The 20,540-nt window shown below is 35.1% G+C and overlaps 1 protein-coding gene across 2 annotated transcripts; it reads left to right on the top strand.

Moving 5' to 3' along the window:
* The first annotated feature begins 1,262 nt into the window (after positions 1–1,262).
* On the top strand, positions 1,263–19,426 carry LOC132706540 (hapless 2-like). Of its 2 annotated transcripts, none has more exons than XM_060677928.1 (8): positions 1,263–2,041; positions 2,923–3,243; positions 7,523–7,801; positions 9,827–10,033; positions 10,093–10,416; positions 15,159–15,563; positions 18,771–19,019; positions 19,074–19,426. In XM_060677928.1, exons 1-8 carry the CDS (start codon positions 1,414–1,416, stop codon positions 19,346–19,348), a joined length of 2,688 nt encoding a protein of 895 aa, XP_060533911.1. In that variant the 5' UTR covers positions 1,263–1,413; the 3' UTR covers positions 19,349–19,426. The 2 variants fall into 2 exon arrangements, with proteins under 2 accessions (XP_060533911.1, XP_060533906.1); XM_060677923.1 differs by having other exon boundaries at positions 1,263–2,050.
* The last annotated feature ends 1,114 nt before the right edge of the window (positions 19,427–20,540 follow it).

The following is a 20,540-nucleotide window of genomic DNA, read 5'->3' as shown; positions in this document are numbered from 1 at the left end:
TGTTTGTAAATTTCAGTTAATTATAAGGTCATGCTGAGAGGTTTAGAGTTTGTTTGTGAAGATTTTTTATAAAAAAAAGTTCATTCAAAACTGTCGAAACAACTTTTAGGTTATTTCAAATAAAAGAGCAAAATCGTATTTCCCTAAAATAACCCTAAAATAACATGCCGAAACTCAATTCAAGGCGTCAACTAGGAGCGATCCAATTTTTTCGGTCCCGTCACACATCACTCAGCGAATATTTTCCTGCTGTTTTGCAAAGTGTACTCGTATAAAAAGTATAGTATGATTGTTGATAAACTTCTTCAGTCCCTATTATTACTCGTTTATAACTTGTTTCATAATATAGTATTTTAAATTGTTTTTCTCTTTTAGTAATTTTATTGTCATTAGAACCAAATCCATCCTATTTATAGGGTGGTGTTTATCATGGGATGACACCTGAGCTCAGAATCTGTAATAGTATATTATGAAACAAGTGTCGTAAACGGTAGTGTTTAACGGCGAGTGTTTAAAAAACGACTGACTTGAAAAGTTTACCAAACGTGTTACATACTATACTTTTTCTACGACCGTTAGTTTTTGGGTACATTTTCGCGAAACAACACTAAATCGCTTATTGATATGATCGTCAGGATTAACAAACGTTAAAATTCAAGCAGTGTGGTAAAATCTCCGAAATCCGTGTTACAAGCAACTCACGTGATAAAGTGACGCTTTCCGCGCGCTAGATCGGTATATAATTTGATATTTTACAGGAGGGAGTAGAAAAAACACTTAGGGACAAAAGGTGTTGAGAAAGAGAATATTATATTGTTATGTATACAGCATGTTTGTATTTTCGTGGACAAGTAACAACTTTTTTATCTTAAATACATCATGCATACTTTATATATAACATCATATACTAAGGATTTGATTCCCTTGTAGAATAGCATGGACTTTAGTGGTGTGTATCAATATTTTGAAAATAAAGAAATATAGGGTGGTCAGAAACTAACATTAAAAATTAAAATGAAAAAATCGTCCAAAAAGTAGATAAGTAATAAATATTTGCAATGAAACATTTTCCTTTGTAAAAATCAGATAAGAAGATCCTCTAGATTCTACAAGCAAATGAATTACAAATATATAACAAAGTCTTTCAGTCAGAGAAATCCGCAAACACCACTTTCAACATCAAATTCGAAATATATCAGGAACGGAAAGACTTTAGTATAGGATATTGTTATTTAAAATAAGTTGTTGCTTGTACACGAAATTGCAAATAAAAGTATAAGTGAATCCAAACAACTTTCATTGACTTCCGCGGTCAGTTTAGTTGGACGTCTGTGGTGTTATCCCATAATAAACGGGTCACCCCACACAATCAATTAGATCATCATATGACATCGCGTCATTTAATGTCATTCCATGCGATTTGTTCTGTTTTTCGCGTTATTCTACTCGTTGGTCGCGATTAACGCTCAAGAAATCGTCGATCCGCAGTTGCTCGAAATAAACCAGCAAGATCCAATCGACCACTCGGAGAATGTCGACAACTACCAACTAGCCGATATTTTGGATGCCGCCCATTTAGAAAACGCCAGCATTTCCATCGATATCCTTCAGAAGCCCGTCGATTCAGCCCAAAGCTATGGAAAACCTCCAAGTCCCACGAGTTTCGAGATAAAAGCAGTCGTAAGCAAATGCGTGAGAAAGAACAAACTATGCGACGACCACCTCGAATACAGTCGATTCAAAACCAAGAGAAGAAAAGCGGAGAGCGGAGAGGAAAAACCAAGAACTAGCCCTTTGGAAATGTGCAACAAGAAAATAACCGTAACTTTAAAAGTTCTAAACGAAGGTGAGACGAATTGCGAAGTACAATACGTGGTGTTGGACAAAGCGCTCGACTCCACCACTGGGAAGAAAGGGAAGTTGTTGAACCCCTACGTGATGAAAATTAGACAGACGCCCGTTTTTCAAACGCACGGGCTGTTTTACGAAGGCTCCGTTAACGCGAGAGCGTCTGAAAAAGTGCTGAACAAGGACGTAGAAGGTTATACAGGTTGACCTATCTCTTCAATAATATTACCTTTATTATGCCAAATCTTTACAATACAATCACCGTCTATTATGGATTTCGTCAAGTCAATCAAAAATAGGTACACAGTACAAATGTTGATTCACGCTGAGTGTCATATTAGAACTTCTGGAGAACTAAATAGGCTTTTTTTTCTTCAAATTTGGCATATGGCCATAGTGCACCATGATGTACCTTTTTGAAATATTTACTCACCTGAAACTCGAAACAAAAAACAGCATTGGAAATTCAAATGTGTACCAGTATACGTTTTCGGATTTTGCGCAAATTTCTGAGTAATCTTTGTTAACATATCTCTTTTCCTTCGTTCTAATCTTTTTAAGTTTATGTAACGTTAGGTCTTGCTACTCTTTTTGGTGTTTATAACTTTGTAAAATTATTTTAAGCTTCACCTAAAACCGCTTTTTCTTGTAACTCATAGCGTTTTGCCCGCTTCTCAAACTGATTACTATTACTTATGTTGCTTCGCAATATTCCAAAAATATCTTTAACATTTTTTCTTTGGATATTTCAATTATTTGAAATTATAGACGCTGTCTCATATGAAACATCAATTTTTGATAACTAATTAACTATTAGTCTAAGATACACATTCTCCAAAAAAAAACTATAATTTAGTATTCATCTCCTATAGAATGTCCAGTTTCCCTTTAAAAATGCCTAATTTGGCTCATATCGTTCCGGTATAGGTATACGATGATAGTCGACTGTGATTTTTTTTATGTCGTTTGTATCCAAGCTGCGAAACTTCACGTCCTAATCGAAATGAAGATTAATCAAAATCCCGATTTTTTTGAGATAATTTGTTGATACGCAAGACTAATGGGCACATTTAGGTTGCAACTCAGAATCATCAAACCCAACCTGCGCGTCCACCAAATTTACCCCCGATGAAGTGCCGTATAGTCAGGGTTTTTGCTGCGGTTGCAGCCCGAAAGAGCCGATCGCGTACCCCATAAACGAAGAAAATCACGAAAAAGACATCCGATCTGCACTAAGATGGGAAACAAACAAATTTAATCTACCTGGGTACAATAAAAACGATTATGGTCGTAATGGGATCGACGGCAAAAGTGACGACATCAAAGGGTCCGATTTACCTGACGATGTCATTAACTATCCGAATATTGGCGAACGATTAATGTCTCGGAATGGCCGTAAGTACTGACCAGACCAATAAACAGCAATAATGTCGTATTTATTTTATTATCGTGGTATTGTTGTCCGCCAGACTGGGATTTTCTTGAACTGACCCAAAGGAATTTACTGACCGTGACATAATAAATAATTTTAATGTCACGTCAAACCTTTAGCAGCAATGTATAAACTGGTCAGCTTAAGAAAATTTCCGATTACACACTTTTCTTTTATTTAAAACTATCTAAATAATTGACTTAATTGACATTCAAAAAGTTTCTGGGCGATTTCGTCATTTTCAGTTTTTGCCTACTAGACGTATCTAGAGAACTGGGGAAGATATTGTTATTAACATTTGATGTCGACCATAAATCGCTGTGGTCTTCATTTTAAACATGTTCCGTGCCGTGCTTTTATATACTTTGCGCTACTCTTCTTGATATTAAGTGCGAATTTAGAGACTGGACTAACCAAAACTAACCTTTTTTAAGCATAAACACTGAGTCCTACCTCAAACTATCCTTCCAAAATTACTATTAGGAACCCGTGCCTCGTGCTCCTGTGTATGTGTTCTAAGTTAGTTGATTTTTAAAAATTCTCTATACCCGCTCGTTGTTTTTAGTACTATCTTAAATGTGTTTCCTCCATGGGTATTCGATGCATGACCCACATTTTAAACGCTTTAGTCTTCTCATCGTGTCCAGAGATGAGATCCGTTTAAAACGAGATTAGTCGGACAAACTATAACGGCAAAACAGGCGCTAGTTTCCTATATACGCAAATGTCGTTAAACGCTCTTAACGGAGCCACAAGCCCTGAAAGGAATGGATCTGAAAATGGCTTTTTATTAATATTTCCGTAACAGGTTGAGAGAATTTTTTTAAATTTTTGCTTTTTCGACATTTGTCAAATTTTGGTTAGAAGCGTAATTTTTGAGTGATACAGGTAACATAAACTGCAATAACTTTGTTATGGCTCGGTTGGTAAGGCGTTGACCTGCCAACTCGAACTTGCCGGAGGTTGTGGGTTCGATTGCCACCGGAGCCTTGAGTGTGTGCGTGCAACAATTGATATCGTTAAATTTCATCGGCGGTTGCCGGAGAATGGGTAAATATCCTAATTAAGCGCAAGTGCACCTTTTTCTTATAAAATCGTTAAAGCTGTGTTCTATTACACTTGGTTTATATCGCTATTCAGAGGAAAACGGATTTCAAAAAATACACTGTTTAGCATGCCCATCGTATTTATTCTTCAAAAATTAAAAAGTAAACCTTGAAACAATTCATAAGCTGGCTATTTTGTTGTCAGTTTGACATTAATGGTGTTTCTTCTTCACACTGTGTCTGATTTTTTTAATTGTTTTTTTTTTTTTAATTATGGAGCATTTTTGGAACATATAATTAACATATAATCATTTTATTTATTGCAACGGTAACACGCATGCCGCTGTTCAGAAATACGAAAGGCAGTTTCCATAAAGACGACAACCATATCAAATAGTATTTTCTAACGGGCAGAACGGGGATCGTTTGCTCGATCTCAGATGCAAGGAGGAAGGCCTATGGGAAATTATGACTATGAGGGACTGCTATATAGAATTGAGGAAAATCCTCAAATAATATTAAGATCCCGGCTGGGTATCACCAATATCCCTAAAACAATTATAACTCTACTAACATATTGATTCAATCTTTTCACATCTACATTTTTCTATAACTTACCATAAAAGGGAAAAGTTTTGCCGTTATTTTCCATTTTTCTGACGTAAATAAATGAATTTTTAGCTTGGTACAGAATTTAAAACGATTTTCGTACACCCTTCCCTTTAGGCAAAGTAGCTCCGTTACAGTTTGGGGCACTACTTTCGGAACACCCTGTATTGTTTATAAATCTTCCGTTTACTTTTATGCCTTTTTGTATATATATATATATATATATATATATATATATATATATATATATATATATATATATATATATATATATATATATATATATATATATATATATATACATATATTGAATAGAGTAGAAGAGTAGAGAGTATACAACACTGTCTTACATCCCTTCTAATTGGAATGCTAAGGGTTAATTTATTTCCAAATCTTACTGAGGCTGATGAGGGTGATGACGTTCTCGTCTAGTCCTTGCAGGTATAATTGGTCTATAATCTCTGTGTCTTACTTAAGTTATATTTAACAAATTTGGAATTTTACGTACAACTTGTAGAGTATTCTGTTTCTGTGTTCTGTTTCTATAAAAATTAGTTATGTGAAAAAAAGTTATCCAAATCAAATTTTGACAGGTATATTACAGAATATTCCTGAATGACGCGAGATACGAATTTTTCATTCAACCCAAGTCAAAATTTTTGCATTTTATAGGCAGAATGTTGCATGTTGTTACTCTATCACTATTTTTCATAATATCTCTAAATCTGCAAAATTAAAGCTATTTTACAAATATCCTGTATGTGATTGAGGAAGTTTCACATTACAATAATAAACCCCGACATCTATTATGTTTCGTTAAAGGTTAAAGAAATTTATATTATTGCATAGAATAGCAAAATAGAATAATCTACAGGAAGTTGCAATTTATAATTTCAAATTTCTTAAAATTTTTGGGTAGAACTGGCAACAATATATAAACTTGCGCGCATAGAAATCGGCCCACTGTAAATTTTATTATAAAATAAACATGCTATTTGGAAGGCAATTTAATATGCTTTAATACGAGTTTAAATTTGTCACGGTCAAAGAAATGAAACGTGTTCATGAACTAGCTATAGTGATAGTAATGGACTTGTTAGTAATAGTAATAGACTTAAATTAATCGCCTTTGCAACTGGAATTTTCACATTATTCGTTTTTAACCGTTTGGATAGCGTTTAATTGTGTTAGCTTGACTAGACGACAAAAAGCCGCTCAAGTAATCGCTTTTCGCAGTTCGAAGAGTATGCCAACGGTATGAGGAGACTGGAGCCTTTGCTATGTTCCCTAGAAAAGTCAGAAGGCTAATAGAAACGGCTCGTGATGACCGCTTTATTGTGTCAACAATAATAAAAAATGGTGACAAGTGGAAAGGGTGACTTGCAGAATGCTGCAATGAAGAGTGGAGCCCTTATGGAGGTGGTTCCTGCATGATATGGGGTGTAATTTCTATGGGCGCGCGAACTGACCCTGTTTTCATCCGTAGGGGCGGCCGTGGTCAACAGGCAGGAGGTTTAACAGGTACTAGGTACATTGAGGATATTTTATCAGATCACGTGGTACTATATGTTGACTACATTGGAGAAGAATTCATTCTTATGCATGATAATGCAGAAAAGGGTGTTCGAGTTATGAAGTGGCCAGCATGCAGTCGCGACCTCATTCCGATCGAACATTTATGGGATCAGCTAAAACGAAGAGTTATTGTTGCAGTAGAGGAAGAGTGGCTTAACATTCCATAATAAACCATAGCGAACTTGATTAGATCTATGCCTAATCGAGTAAGAGATGTTATTAGGGCAAGGCATTATTAAAAAATAAGTGTTGAGTTGTTAATTGTCAATAAACCTATTTGTTTTTAGTAATAGAAAAGTATTAGAAATAAATTTTAATCAATTTAAACTCGTATTAAAGCATATTAAACTGCCTTTCAAACAGTATATATTTTTATCTGATCAGTAGTTTCTAAAACAAATGAAATTGAAGCCAAAATGTATATGTATATGAAATAATTTCCTCCCTAATTTTTATTAAACTATGTGAACAGTTTATAAGAACTCCAAAATATGTTTGATAAACACCATTTCAGTCAGTTTCCTTTAGCATTTAGGTTAATAAACGAGTGATTGAAGAAGTTTATCAACGTGCTGTATACTGTACTTTACCTACTATTAGTTTTTGAGTACATTAAAATTACGGCTAAAATATACCGGAAACATCCAATAGCTCCCAAACCAGTCACTAAAATACCGGCAACGTCTGAAACCGCTACTGTGAGTTACGAAGCTTACGTCTTGAAGCGAAAAAAATGTGCAATTTTGATAAATGATAAAAATTTGTTTTATATAATTCTTTGACTTTTAAAATTAAAAATATTTTCCTGTTTCCCAGATTTTCCAAAATAAAAGTCTAATGAATTGCCTCAAAAATCTAGGGGTCTATAGGCAGACCATGGAAGGTGTCGTTTTGGATGGCTTTAGAAGACGTTAACAGACAATTTTGCTTAGTTATTTGTTAAAGAGTATTTATTATGGTTAGGCATAAATAAGTGTACTGTATTTGTTCATATTTGAAAAATGCCGAGTAGATTTTCGTCGCATTCAAAAAAGGGGATGGCAGGACTGTGACAACACTTACACACCGCCGAACTTGGACCAATCTTACCACCAAAGCGCCCACTGTCTGGAATTTGCTGACACTTGGTATTCGGTCTACAACTTAGGCGCACCCACCATGGACCATTCCCTCACCATCCAGATTTACGAGAAAATCTCTCTCGGCCACGGAAAGATCTTGTGGCGGGAAATAACAGAAGGAATGCCGATTCTTTTGGGAACATCCAAACGGCTATATTTCAGCCGAAAAGGTAAGCAAACACAATAATTGAAGATGTGATTGCATTTAAAACATTCAAGGGATTTTATCTTTTTTTATTTTATTTTTAAATAAATTCTTGAAAGATGAAAAGGTACAAATGAAACTAATATTTAGCAATAATAATTTTGCTAATAATAATAAGTATTCTGTATATAATATTAGTAGACTTGTGCAATCGTATTAGCTGGTAATAACAAAGTTGCGTGATATAATCGTTTCTCTCATATTGAGATATGTGATATGATTTGTTTTTGCTTCAGCAACTTATAGTAGACTTGCGGCATCAAAAATCGAAGGCAAGTTACAAGAAATCCTTGTGACCGTTTAGTTGAAACTAGTGTTGGGGCTGGTCAACTGATCGACAATTGACCACTCCTTAATTGACTACTTAAATTCCATCAAAAGTGCTATCAATCATTATTTAAAAATAATATGTATTTTATAATAAGTTATTATGCGTTTATGATGTCCAATTTACTAATAACCCTCTTCAAGGAATATATTTAGCGATTCGGGGAATCCCAATAATAATATCGACTCCATTTAATTCTTAGAAGGACCCGATGGCAAAGTAATGCACAATATAAATAAATATAAATTTGGTTGTATTTTTAAAATTATTTCGGTCAATTGCCGGTCATTTCCACAACCCAACGTGAAACAAAATCATTTCGTCAGAAAAGAAATAATGGGATCCAAAAACTATTACCGTCGAATGAAGAAGACGAATTTTTAATTCAATTGTCTATATACAGAATTCATACTCCAGTTCATCAGTTACCGCCTCAACATTTACATTTACGTATAAAATATATAATTGCAAATATTATCATTTGTGGGGATTCTGAGAATCCACATGCTGAAAAAGCAAAATATTTTCATATTTCATGGTGAAGAAGTTAATTTTCTTTGTAGTAGTTGCGGCATAAACTACAAGGAGCTGCGGATTAGAAATACTTGACAAGTTTTATTTAACATTCACAGACATTTAAGCTTATAAAATGTATTGACGTGGATGGTAGGCAATTCTATTTGATTTGAATATTATTTTTTAGCAAAATTATTATCGTTAAATATTGTTTTTTAATTGCTCAACGTACCTTTTCATTAAGTATTCGTAAAATAAAATCAGAAAAAATACCTCGAACTTCGGATTAATAAGTGGATATATTTTATAAATCGCTAGTTAGCGTTAGACTTAAAATATCAGATGATTTTGTTTGTGTTGTAATAGGAGAATATTTTTCCTTGACTACTTTACGTTGTAAATTTATGCGTTTTTTTTGTTTCTAATCTTGACTCTAAACGTAAATAATTTTTGGATTTTTTTGTTTCTAGTGCCCTTCTATCAGAAGAAATGTTAAATCTCATGATATGTCATAGGTACTGGAAATTTCTCTTTTTAATTATCATCTTTATGTTCACCCATTTACTGAGGAACCTCCATGTTTAAATCAGATCTATCTAGATATTCGCAGTATTCACCTACAATCGCACTTTTCTAACGACTCTTTTTGCGGTTGAATCTTTGGTCTCACTCTCTCATTTGCATATTTTGATATGTACTAGCAAAATATTTGGTGCGGAGTTCAAGGCTGAGGTTTCAAGTTGTTTACGGTTGCTCAATTCTTGATCTGATCTCGGGTTTTGTTGATTGACGATTACGCCCAGGTATTTTAGAGATGCATAATCAATAAAACATGCGAACATATCCCGCATTCATGTCTCTGCATCTTTGGGACAGCAAAGCGAAAAGAGTAACGACTAACAATTAGTTAAATTAAATTAAATTTTAATCAATATTTAGATTTCTCATTTGCTTGCTTGTTTATATTTTCTCAAATAGTAGTATATTTTCTCTCAATAGTATGAAATGCGGTTTTTTAGTTTTATTAAGACCTAAACTGCAGTTCAATTTTGTTTGTAAAGAAATTTCAGGCAGAACTAGTAATACCATCCGCTTATAATTAGCATATTCGTTCATTCCTTAGTCCAAAATCAACATATCTTGCAGGCAACTTGATGGCACGTTATTCATGGGATGGAAGCAGCAGAATGGAATTCTCCCTTGACCACAAGTCTCGGAAACTGTTGATACCCGAATCCGAAGTGCGGGACCCAGACACACCACGTCCAAAACAATCAGGCGACGACTCTGGAGAATACCTGGTCCTCCACGCTAACAGCATCGATCTGAGTGGACGTTCTTGCAACAAGGCGGGTCAGTTACTAAGACAGTTGTCAAAGACCTTCTGGGGCACAAGTGCACTAATCCTACAGGCGTCGGATTCGAAGCATTTGCAAAACAACCTCACAGATGCGAACGAGAAAGAAATTCCTGCCTTGCAAATCAGCCGCAACAGCTATGGCAGCAAGATCGGAAAGCGGAAGAGAGCGGCGAAAAGGGTCGCCACTTCCTTAAGTACTATGGTAGTCTTCCCGATAATCCTATAAGGAAAATATGTTGCAACGGCACCGCCGCAGACAATTGCGCCAAAACGCTCTACATGCATTACACCAAGTGCTTCACCCACACGATCCGAGTTGATTTCGTCGCCGAATCAAATGCCGTCTTGCAATTAGACGCGTTAGCCACCATCACGGGTAATATTTCACAGAAAAAAATACGTTTGTTAAGTGAAATAAATTTGACATTTACCTAAGTAATTAGGGCGGAACACATGTGTTTTTGACTGAAAATGAAAATATATTTGGACGATCTACTAAAAATTTGGTCACGCAAACACATATTAAATTAAACTAAAACTTGTATAAAGGTGAGACAATTGCATATTTTTCCTATTCAATTTGCTACTTGATTTAAATATAGTGTGACCAAGCGTAATTTAAATCCAAATTTTTGAAATATTTATAACAAATATATTATGCACGACTCAACTAACTGTCAAAGTTGTTCCAATCAAAATTCGTTTATTTCAGTAAACGAAAACTACCTGCTAAAAAGCTGTAACTATTTTTTTTGTTACTGACAAAATGTTGCACAACAACATTATTTCACTAAAATTGTGTTGTCTAAAACTTTTTTCCACGCTTTATATTTGTTGTTTGATTTACTGAAAAAAGTATACATTTTTATAAAAGTAACGGCACTAACTAACCAAGAAAAAGCTGCACATAATAATTTACCTTTATATGTTCCTGATTCTTAGGTTATTGTGTGCACTATAAGTGCTGCATACTAATATTAGATAATGTACCGTACATTCAATTTATCTTGATAGCATTTTAATTGGCTGTAACTTTTTAGATTTTTGAGATATTAAGTTAAACAAAAAAATAAAATGTAAGCTTAGTAGCCAGGTTTTTTTCCAAATGACGTATAAAACAAAACATTATGAATTTTCTGACATATCAGCCTACATTATATATGTGTTTAATAGAATATCTTATTCTGATTACAACGATTTAACATTTCACATTTAGTCCGCTCATTTTTGACAAATCGGCAAAAATAGGAATATTTTATATAATTGCAAAGGGTGCCCTGACTGACTGCAAAAACAATAATTATTTACAAATTAAAGTATAACAAAAACACTAAAAAATGACAAGACACTAAAGTAAAAAATTCTTTAGCTATTCTAAATACTGCTCTATGGGACCAACCATTTTGCCTGAACACATTCCTCATACACTCTAATTGTATGATGTCTTGCATTTCGTAACGTTTTCGGATTGTCTCTTAAGTGATTGATTGCCTCTGAAATCCTTTGCTCAAGTCCTACGACGTTATTACTATGCACGTGATTTTTTATGTCTTGGCTATCCAATCTATAGTTCCGCTCTTCCCTATATAACTCCTGGGATATTCCATGTTAATTGTGAGGTGGGGCACCGTCTTTCTACCATATAATCCGCTCTGATATATTTAGGGGTAAATCTTCTATATATTCTATTTCGTGCAATAAGAGTTGCAAATAATGATCTCCAGTTAACTTTTGATCTATAAATATCGGACCCAAAATATGCCCTTCTATGACACCACAACATACATTAATTGATTGGCACCCCTGGGTTTTTATTTCGTATATTTGTCTAGGATTATTTATCGCTTATTTTGTCTATTACAACCCTTTCTTGTAATGAACGAACTTTCATCAGTCCATAAGATACTTTTCAAAAAATTGTTATTCTCATTATGTCTATTTAAAAAATTATTATATTATATATATATATATATATATATATATATATATATATATATATATATATATATATATATATATATATATATATATATATATATATATATATATATATATATATATATATATATATATATATATATATATATATATATATATATATATATAATTATATTTATATTCTTTCAAAACTGAGTGGATTGATCCCCGACAAATACCTGTTCATATACTCTAGCAATAGAGAAAACTGGATGTGATTGATAGAATCCTAATATGTGTGGCCTTATTTTCTTCATTTAAAACATTATGATTCCGGCATACCATTTTATCATTTAATATGTTATCGTTTTCTGCAGCCTTGGAAATAACTGTTTTGAAGGAGCTCCACGCTCTGGATAAAGTCTAATATACTGACGAAATATATAATGTATAAATATAATGACAGAAAGTATCTTTGAAGCATATCACTCCTTTCACGGATACTAAATTCGTGAAAAACATGTTAACAATAATCACTTAGACAATAATTCAATCATCAACGTTGTTTAGTAATATGTCAAGCAATAGTATATTATGCAACAAGTGCGGTAAACTGCATTTGGCTCACAAGTTTATTTGACACAAGCGGAGCGAGTGTTTAATAAACGAGTGACTTAAAAAGTTTACCGAACCTGTTGCACACTATACTTTTTCTACGACCGTTACTTTTTGGGTATATTTTTGCAAAACAACACGAATACATTCACTGACATGACCGTGAGAATTGACAAACGTCAAAATTCAAAGCGTGGGAAATATCTACGAAAACATCCGATTGCTCCCAAACCCGTGCGGTAAAATTCCGGAAATATCCGAAGTGGCTCGGATCCGTGGGAAATGAAACTGACGTCGTAAAGTGATGCTTACCGCATGCTAGATCGGTATGTATTATTTTTCTACACCCATCTGTCAAATACCTATTTGCACACCGACCTAGCGTGCGGGAAGCGTCACTTTAACACGTCAGTTTTATTTCCCAGGGATACGAGTCACTTCGGACATTCCCGGGATTTTACCGAACGGGTTTGGGAGCAATCGGATGATTTCGGAGATGTTTCACACGCCTTGAATTTGACGTTTGTTAATTCTGACGGCCATGTCAGTGAATTTAATCGTAATGTTTTGCGAAAATGTACCCAAAAACTAACGGTCGTAGAAAAAGTATAGTTTGCAACACGTTCGGTAAACTTTTTTTCCTACTCCCGTCTGTAAAATACCTAATTACCCACCGATCTAGCGTGTGGGAGGCGTCACTTTACCACGTCAATTTTGTTTTCCACGAATCCGAACCACTTCGGATATTTCCAGGATTTTACCGCACGAATTTAGGAGCAATCGGATGTTTTCGGAGATATTTCCAACGCTTTGAATATTGACGTTTGTCAATTCTGACAGTGACATGTCAGTGAATATATACGTATTGTTTTGCGAAAATGCACCCAAAAACTAACGGTTGTAGAAAAAGTATAGTATGCAACACGTTCGGTAAACTTTTTAACTCGTTTATTAAAAACTCGCTCCGTTGCGCTCCGCTCGTGTCAAATAAACTCGTGAGTCAAATGCCGTTTACCGCACTTGTTGCATAATATACTATAAGTCACTAACATACTAATTTTCTACTCCCGTCTGTAAAATATCTAATTACACACCGATCTAGCGTGCGGGAAGCGTCACTTTACCACGCCTATTTCATTTCCCACGGATTCGAGCCACTTAGGGATTTTACAGCACGGGTTTGGGAGCAATCAGATATTTTCGGAGATATTTCCCACGCTTTGAATTTTAACGTTTGTCAATTCTGACGTTCATGTCAGTAAATGTATTCGTGTTGTTTTGCGTGAATGTACCCAAGAACTAACGGTCGTAGAACAAGTATAGTATACAACACCTTCGGTAAACTTTTTAAGTCACTCGTTTATTATACAATAGTCAGTCAAATACCGTTTACCGCACTTGTTACATAATATACTAATTTATTTGTCAGTCAGGCACTGTTTGAAATTATATAAAAATTTCTTATTTTTGCCAATTTGTCAAAAAAGAGTGGACTAAAATATAAAGCGTGTTACATTATTGTAATCGGAATAACACATATATAATATACAGAGTGTTCCATTTAAAAAAATATATGATGTAGGCTTATATTTCAGAAAATGATGGCGTTTTGTTTTATACGTCCCTTGGGAAAAACTTGGCTACTAACCCTACATTTTGTTTTTTTGTTTACCCGATATCTCTAAAAACACAAAAGTTACAGCCAATTAAAATGTTATCAAGATATATTGAATGCATGGTACATAATATTATGTACACCTTAAAATATAATATTCTTCTACTTCTTCTTATTATTAATAGGTATAGGACCTGTTTAATCCAGAGCATTCTTCATCTCTTCCTTGGTCTACTACGACTTCTCTTTCCTAAAGAGACGTTGTCGTGAAACTTTCTCACCAACCGGCCTTCATTCATTTTTAATATATGTGCGCTCTACTCTGGACTCCCCCTTTGGACTCATAAGCTAACTTTCTGAATCTTTTATTTAACTTAACTTTTTAATTTTTCATTCTTGGCCAGATCTTGTATTTTTGCGTATAGGCCCTGATGAAGTTTAAACAAACAAAAAAATAAAACATTAGCTAAGAATCAGATGTTTAATTTGTTATCTTAGATCCGACAACTTCTATTCTTCAATGTTTGCATCTTCCATTAAGTAAGCCCTATTTCAGTTTAAAAAACTGGGAGGGTTGAACCAAATTATTTACCACTATAAAAGCCTTGATTTAGTTTTGATTTTCCATAATGCAAAGCGACACCTCTCGAAGCTAGAACAGTGAGTGGACGACTGATGGACAAAATCGATTTTGGATTTGGAACGAGAAATATTTAAAAACATGTGTGATTGAAGCAAATAAATCTTGTTTGAGGAACACTTTTATTGGTATTTTAGGTATTTAATTTGGTCATGACTCTGAAACAACTGAAAAAAAAAACCTAAATCAAATATGATATTGTTGTTTTAAATATTTTGAAGAGTAATTAAAATGACTGAGTAGATATGATGGTATTTATTTGTTCTAACCATGTTTTTTTCTGTGTACCAAATGGAAAACATGAATGATTTTACTGAACTGTCCTTTCCAGAAGTCTACACCGAATTCTTGGACGCCAGAAAAATCACCCTCACGGCAAAAATCTTCAACTCCGGATTAATGAGCGGCGTGTTCTACATCGGTCTCCACGCCTGTCCGACTCAGTTACCGGCCAGTTTCAGCAACGGCGTTTCTTCGAAGCCCGCTTTGATTCCTCCACAACAGCAGCACATCTTCGCCCTAGATATCTATTGCGATATCCGGCCGAATGATTTCTTTTGCTCACTCGAAGTCATCACCGGCGGTGGGGAATTAACTGCCGTGAGACGAGTGAGGTTCAGAAAACTAGACAGGTGCGTCTGTGCGTGGCACTGTCGCTGCTCCTGTCTCGTATCCGATTACGGGTTGAAGTGTGGTCCGTTGGAGATCGGGCATTATCACGCAGCTGGTTTTCAAGGTAATTGTTCGAGAGTTGTCAAAAATATCGAAGAAAGTACTTGTTTTGTTTAATAACATTCGGTAGTATGAGAGAGAGAGCAACAGTTAAAGACGATGTTGCGCGAAAGGAGAACTGCCTGTTGTCACAAAAATATGAATATTTGGAGGAGCCGAACTTTGTGGGCATATAGATACGGCCATTTCGAATATATTTTATTAATTACGTCATGGTATTTCTTCGATTATTAGCAATGCCAAGTTCAGTTAAGCTCTGAAGAAGCCAAAAGGATGTTTGACGAATGTCAGAATGTTTGATTTACAAAAAAAAAAAACATTCAGGAGTAATCCAGAACATACGTAAAAAGTATTGCAGTAGCATGTGGAAGTTTCTTTGAAAAATTAATCAATATCTCCTCTCTATATCCTCTTACCTTCCAGTGGGTTGTTTTAGCCTGGTTCTGATCATTTTTTTTTGTGGGTTGAAGAACGGCAAGTAGGCGCTTGCTCAAATTGAGGGCCGTGGTTCGTTGAATCTACGTTATTTCTATTATTATTATTATTATTTTTAATTTATACGAACACTTCGTTGACTTTTCTTTTGTGGGCGCCAGGTAGTTTGCTAAGGCCCGATGATACTACAAATTAAGCTACCTCCAAAATAAAACTACCAAACTCTAAAGGTTATCACTTACGTTTATTAATCAACAGTTACTACCCGCAAGATCGTTTCGACAACTACAAATTTATTTGCTGGAAATATATAAACGAAAAAAATATAGATTGGAAGGCGGTAGTATGGCAACAAAAAAAAAAACAATAACACTAAATAGTAGGCACCAGCTCTGGGCAAACAGTAAATAAATAAAAAAATACAAGAGGATCCGAATATCACAAATTATTATCGCTAGTGGATACAACCACAGTTATCGCGCTAGCCCAGTGTTGGCTAAATGAAGAGCAGTAACCCGATAAATCCGGTAGTAATAGCAAAACCATTACGTGGTACTTATCCGAAATCCTTCCGGCGTGGACGGGCGGTTTTAGTATGGATGCCGCGGGTGGCGGACTCGCGTCGACATGAAAGGACGACTAACCACATTAACCCGGCCGACGGCAGGAATCAAACTTTTTTCCCGAACTGGTGTACCCTAGTTATGCTCAACCACTACCCCCTTACACCCAACCTAACCGTCTAAGAGGAAACAATAATCAGGAGGATCACGCGCGGGCCTCCAGCTGGGCCGTATAGTACAACAAAATGGCGCCTTACCTCCACAGCAGTTTCCCGAACCGATGGAGACGCCGCGAACCAGCAACACTCTTCAATGGCTAAACTAATGGCCAATTCTAGAAGTTATTTACGCAACTAACATTTCCTGACCATAGTAGATAACGTCTTTTACCTTCGAGAGGCACTAAGCCGCAATATACAAGCGAAACTTATGGATTTGCCCACTAAATTACCAGCGAGGGTTTGTCTTGCTTGTCGAGTTGCTACTTAACCCTAAACGATCTCAGCAGGACATGCGCGCGGAAATATCGCGATCCTTTACACGCGTCGGCACGCTTCCGTGTGCGTATTTTGTCGAACGATATTTTATACCTAGAAGTAGTCGACCCATTATATCCTATTAATCGTAAAGCTAATCCTATTCGAAATATATATATATATATATATATATATATATATATATATATATATATATATATATATATATATATATATATATATATATATATATATATACTGTCTTTAGAAGAGACGGAAGCTCCACTTCATCTCCTAACTAGGGGGCAGCCGTCCAACAGTACTAGAAGCTTAATTCATTCAGCGATCCAAATTTACAATGAAAGAGGTATTGTACTTCCTGGAGAATAGATAACTCTTCTAGAGGAGCGAGCGAAAATGTGCTGGAATAATGTAAGGACGGAATGGCTGTTAAGAGAGGGGCGAGGCGCACAGCAGATAGAATTGAAATATTGTTGCGGAAGTATTAGTAGATAATTATGGCCTTCATTAGAAAAATTATGTCGTTCATACCGAAATCAGAAAAACCATTGTTAGAAACATTAAAAAAAGGATCCCTAAGAAAAAATATTCAGTCCTCTAAATTCTTCAAAATTTAACAGCAATGGCATAAAAAAAAATCAGAAATATTTAGGCTAGTGACTAATAAAATATCTGCGATCATCTCTCTATTTATACGACCATAAGTTTGGCTAACTGTTCAAAAATCCTTAAGTGTTTACTGCAAATGGCAATAAGTGTTTGAATGTACAAAGAGTAACGATATTTATTATAAAATATCATTTACTATATACGAGGTGTTCCAACAGTGCGTCGGTGGTTCATATCTTGGAAACCGTTGGCGATAGAAAAAAAATAAATTAACAAAAGGTGCAAAGATTCTATGGTTAAACTTGAGTTTTGGTTAGTTTAGGTTAGCTATTTTTCAAAAAATATATGAATTGCAAATTTCAAAGCATCATATCTTTTCTTTAAAAGGAATGCCTTTTAGCTCAGGCTGTTCCTGACATCAAATGCTTCCGAGATTTTCACATTATATTGTTTTTACTACGTTGGTTTGAGTAGAATAAAATACTTATATGGCGAACTCTCTAATTAGTTATTCATAAATTCATAAGACGTTGTATATACTCTTTTTTCAGTCCTTATAAAAATACATACTATATTATATTATATTATAATCTATTACTTATTTAATCTTGTGGCTGAAGGCAAATAAGTTAGTTAAATCTGAAAGCAAGAGATGACCGTGATAATCCAAAAGATTATAGACAACGTTCAAATAGGCTTTGTGTCAATGTAGTGCTTGAAAAAATGCAAATAAAATATAAATTATCCACACAAATTAGAAAATCTTAATAAACACAAACAAATAGTTGCCTAGCAATCGGGGGTCATAAGTTCGCACTGCTATCACTATACTACCATTAATTGTTATTGGATTTCAAAAATTTACAAATCTTATTAATCGGTGTCGAGTTCAATACAACCTGAAGAGTAAAATTTTTTTATATTATTGTGATGCCATAGATTTTTAATTGGATAATTTTGGTTACAAAATTAAGTTTCTATTGATTTCTACTTGAAAGAATTGATACCTGATGACTGCGTTTTCGATATTAGATCACGCATAACTTTCTATTAATAATAAAAAAGTTTCCCATATGATTCCAACTTATCAAGACATAATGTATATAGGAGGAATGTCCGTACCAACTCAGATAGTCCATTACTCCCCTTACGATGATACATTATCGATATCATGGCACATAGTTCTCTACTGCTGTCTCACGCTCTTGTATATGGGTCTGATCAAGGCTCTGCTGGGTACATGCCTGACTCCAATAAGTCAATGGGGATTGGAAAACATGGTTGACCTGCCGAAAAAGTTGAACCGATATTACGAGCCACACTTGAGAGATCGAAAAGTGATATACGACGACGCAGGTTGGTCCAAAACACCAGGCACCAGAATTCTCGTATTAACATTGTCAATTTCAGGGTGGCCCGTTCACCCGCATACGAGAAGGCGGGTTCACAGTCTCCCAATACCAACCTCGTTTTGTTTGAATTTGGTGTTTTTCTTCGCGTTTCCTATAGTGGCCTTGTGGAACCTGTCTAAAGGATTGTTTAAGTCAAAATCGCCGAACGCATCTCGCTCGGACTTAGACATGTGCCAGTGTAAAGTCGATAGAATTAGTCAGTTAAAAAATGGTGGAGTCCAAAATAGCTTAGCCACAAAGGCGGTAAACATTAGTACGAGTAAAACATCGTGAATGAAATTTTGGATTTATCTCGGAGGTATGTTACAGTATGTTCGAAAGAAGCCATATTGAATCGACGGCTTTCTTGCGTATTCCTCATAGAGAAAACTAATAAAATTACACATTCTCTAGTGTTTTTTTACTGGAACACCCTATAAGTTTTTTTTCTTTTATGTTACAAACATAGAAAATGTATACAAATGTAATATTGAAAACTTACAATATAACGGGTGATTCAATAAGAGTTTCCACATTACAATCTAAAATATTTTTGAAACGCCACTGTATTTGTTTATTATCATATGAGATTTCTAACCTAACCTATACGACTGGACAAGGTGTAAAAATTGTACAAGTCTATTATGAAAATGGTCGATCAAGAAAAAATGCATTTCGGGCTCTACGTGAATTTTTCGGGGCGCAAAATCGACCTTCTGAGAGGCCAATTTGAATGTGGTTCAAAAATTTGAGCAAACTGTATCTGTAACTAACCTCAATATTAAGTTAAGTTCGTATGACGTATTCCAATCTCCGCCCATATAACTCAGGAGTTGAAACCTCGAGATCATCAACAGCGCCGCGCGTTTGCAGAATGGATACGAGAACAAGGGGTTCATTTTTCAACGAAAATCATCTTTAGCGATGAGGCACATTTGCACTTGGGGGGCATTGTAAACAAACACATTGCTCGTATTTGGGGATTAGAAAATCCAAAAGAGATTGTTCAAAAAGCAATGCATCCTCAATAATAATAATTAGCTTAGAATTAGAATAATTAGCTCTATTTTTTTCGAGGATAATGCGAAGAACGCTATTACGGTTAATGGTGTTCGCTATCGAAACATGATATCTGATTTTTTCTGGGAGCAGTTGGAAGGTTGTGGATTTGTGGTTCCAACAGGATGGAGCCACTTGTGACACATCCAGAGAAACGATGCAATTGCTGCGGGGCAAGTTTCCTGGTCGGATTATTTCACGTAACGGCGATATCAATTGGCCGCCGCGATCATGTGATCTTACTCTCCTAGATTTTTTTTTGGGTATCTAAAAAGCAGAGTGTATAGAAATAAACCAAACACCATTTCAGAGCTGAAACAGGAGATTAGACGCGAAATAGCCGGCATAGAACCTGAACTGTGTCAAAAAGTGATAAGAAATTTCAATAAACGAATTACGTCATGCCACATGAGTCGCGGGGGTCATT

Source organism: Cylas formicarius, unplaced genomic scaffold, assembly GCF_029955315.1.
Source record: "Cylas formicarius isolate icCylForm1 unplaced genomic scaffold, icCylForm1.1 PGA_scaffold_10__41_contigs__length_53128322, whole genome shotgun sequence".
In the NCBI taxonomy this organism is placed as follows: domain Eukaryota; kingdom Metazoa; phylum Arthropoda; class Insecta; order Coleoptera; family Brentidae; genus Cylas; species Cylas formicarius.
This window is presented reverse-complemented; position numbering and strand designations above follow the sequence as displayed.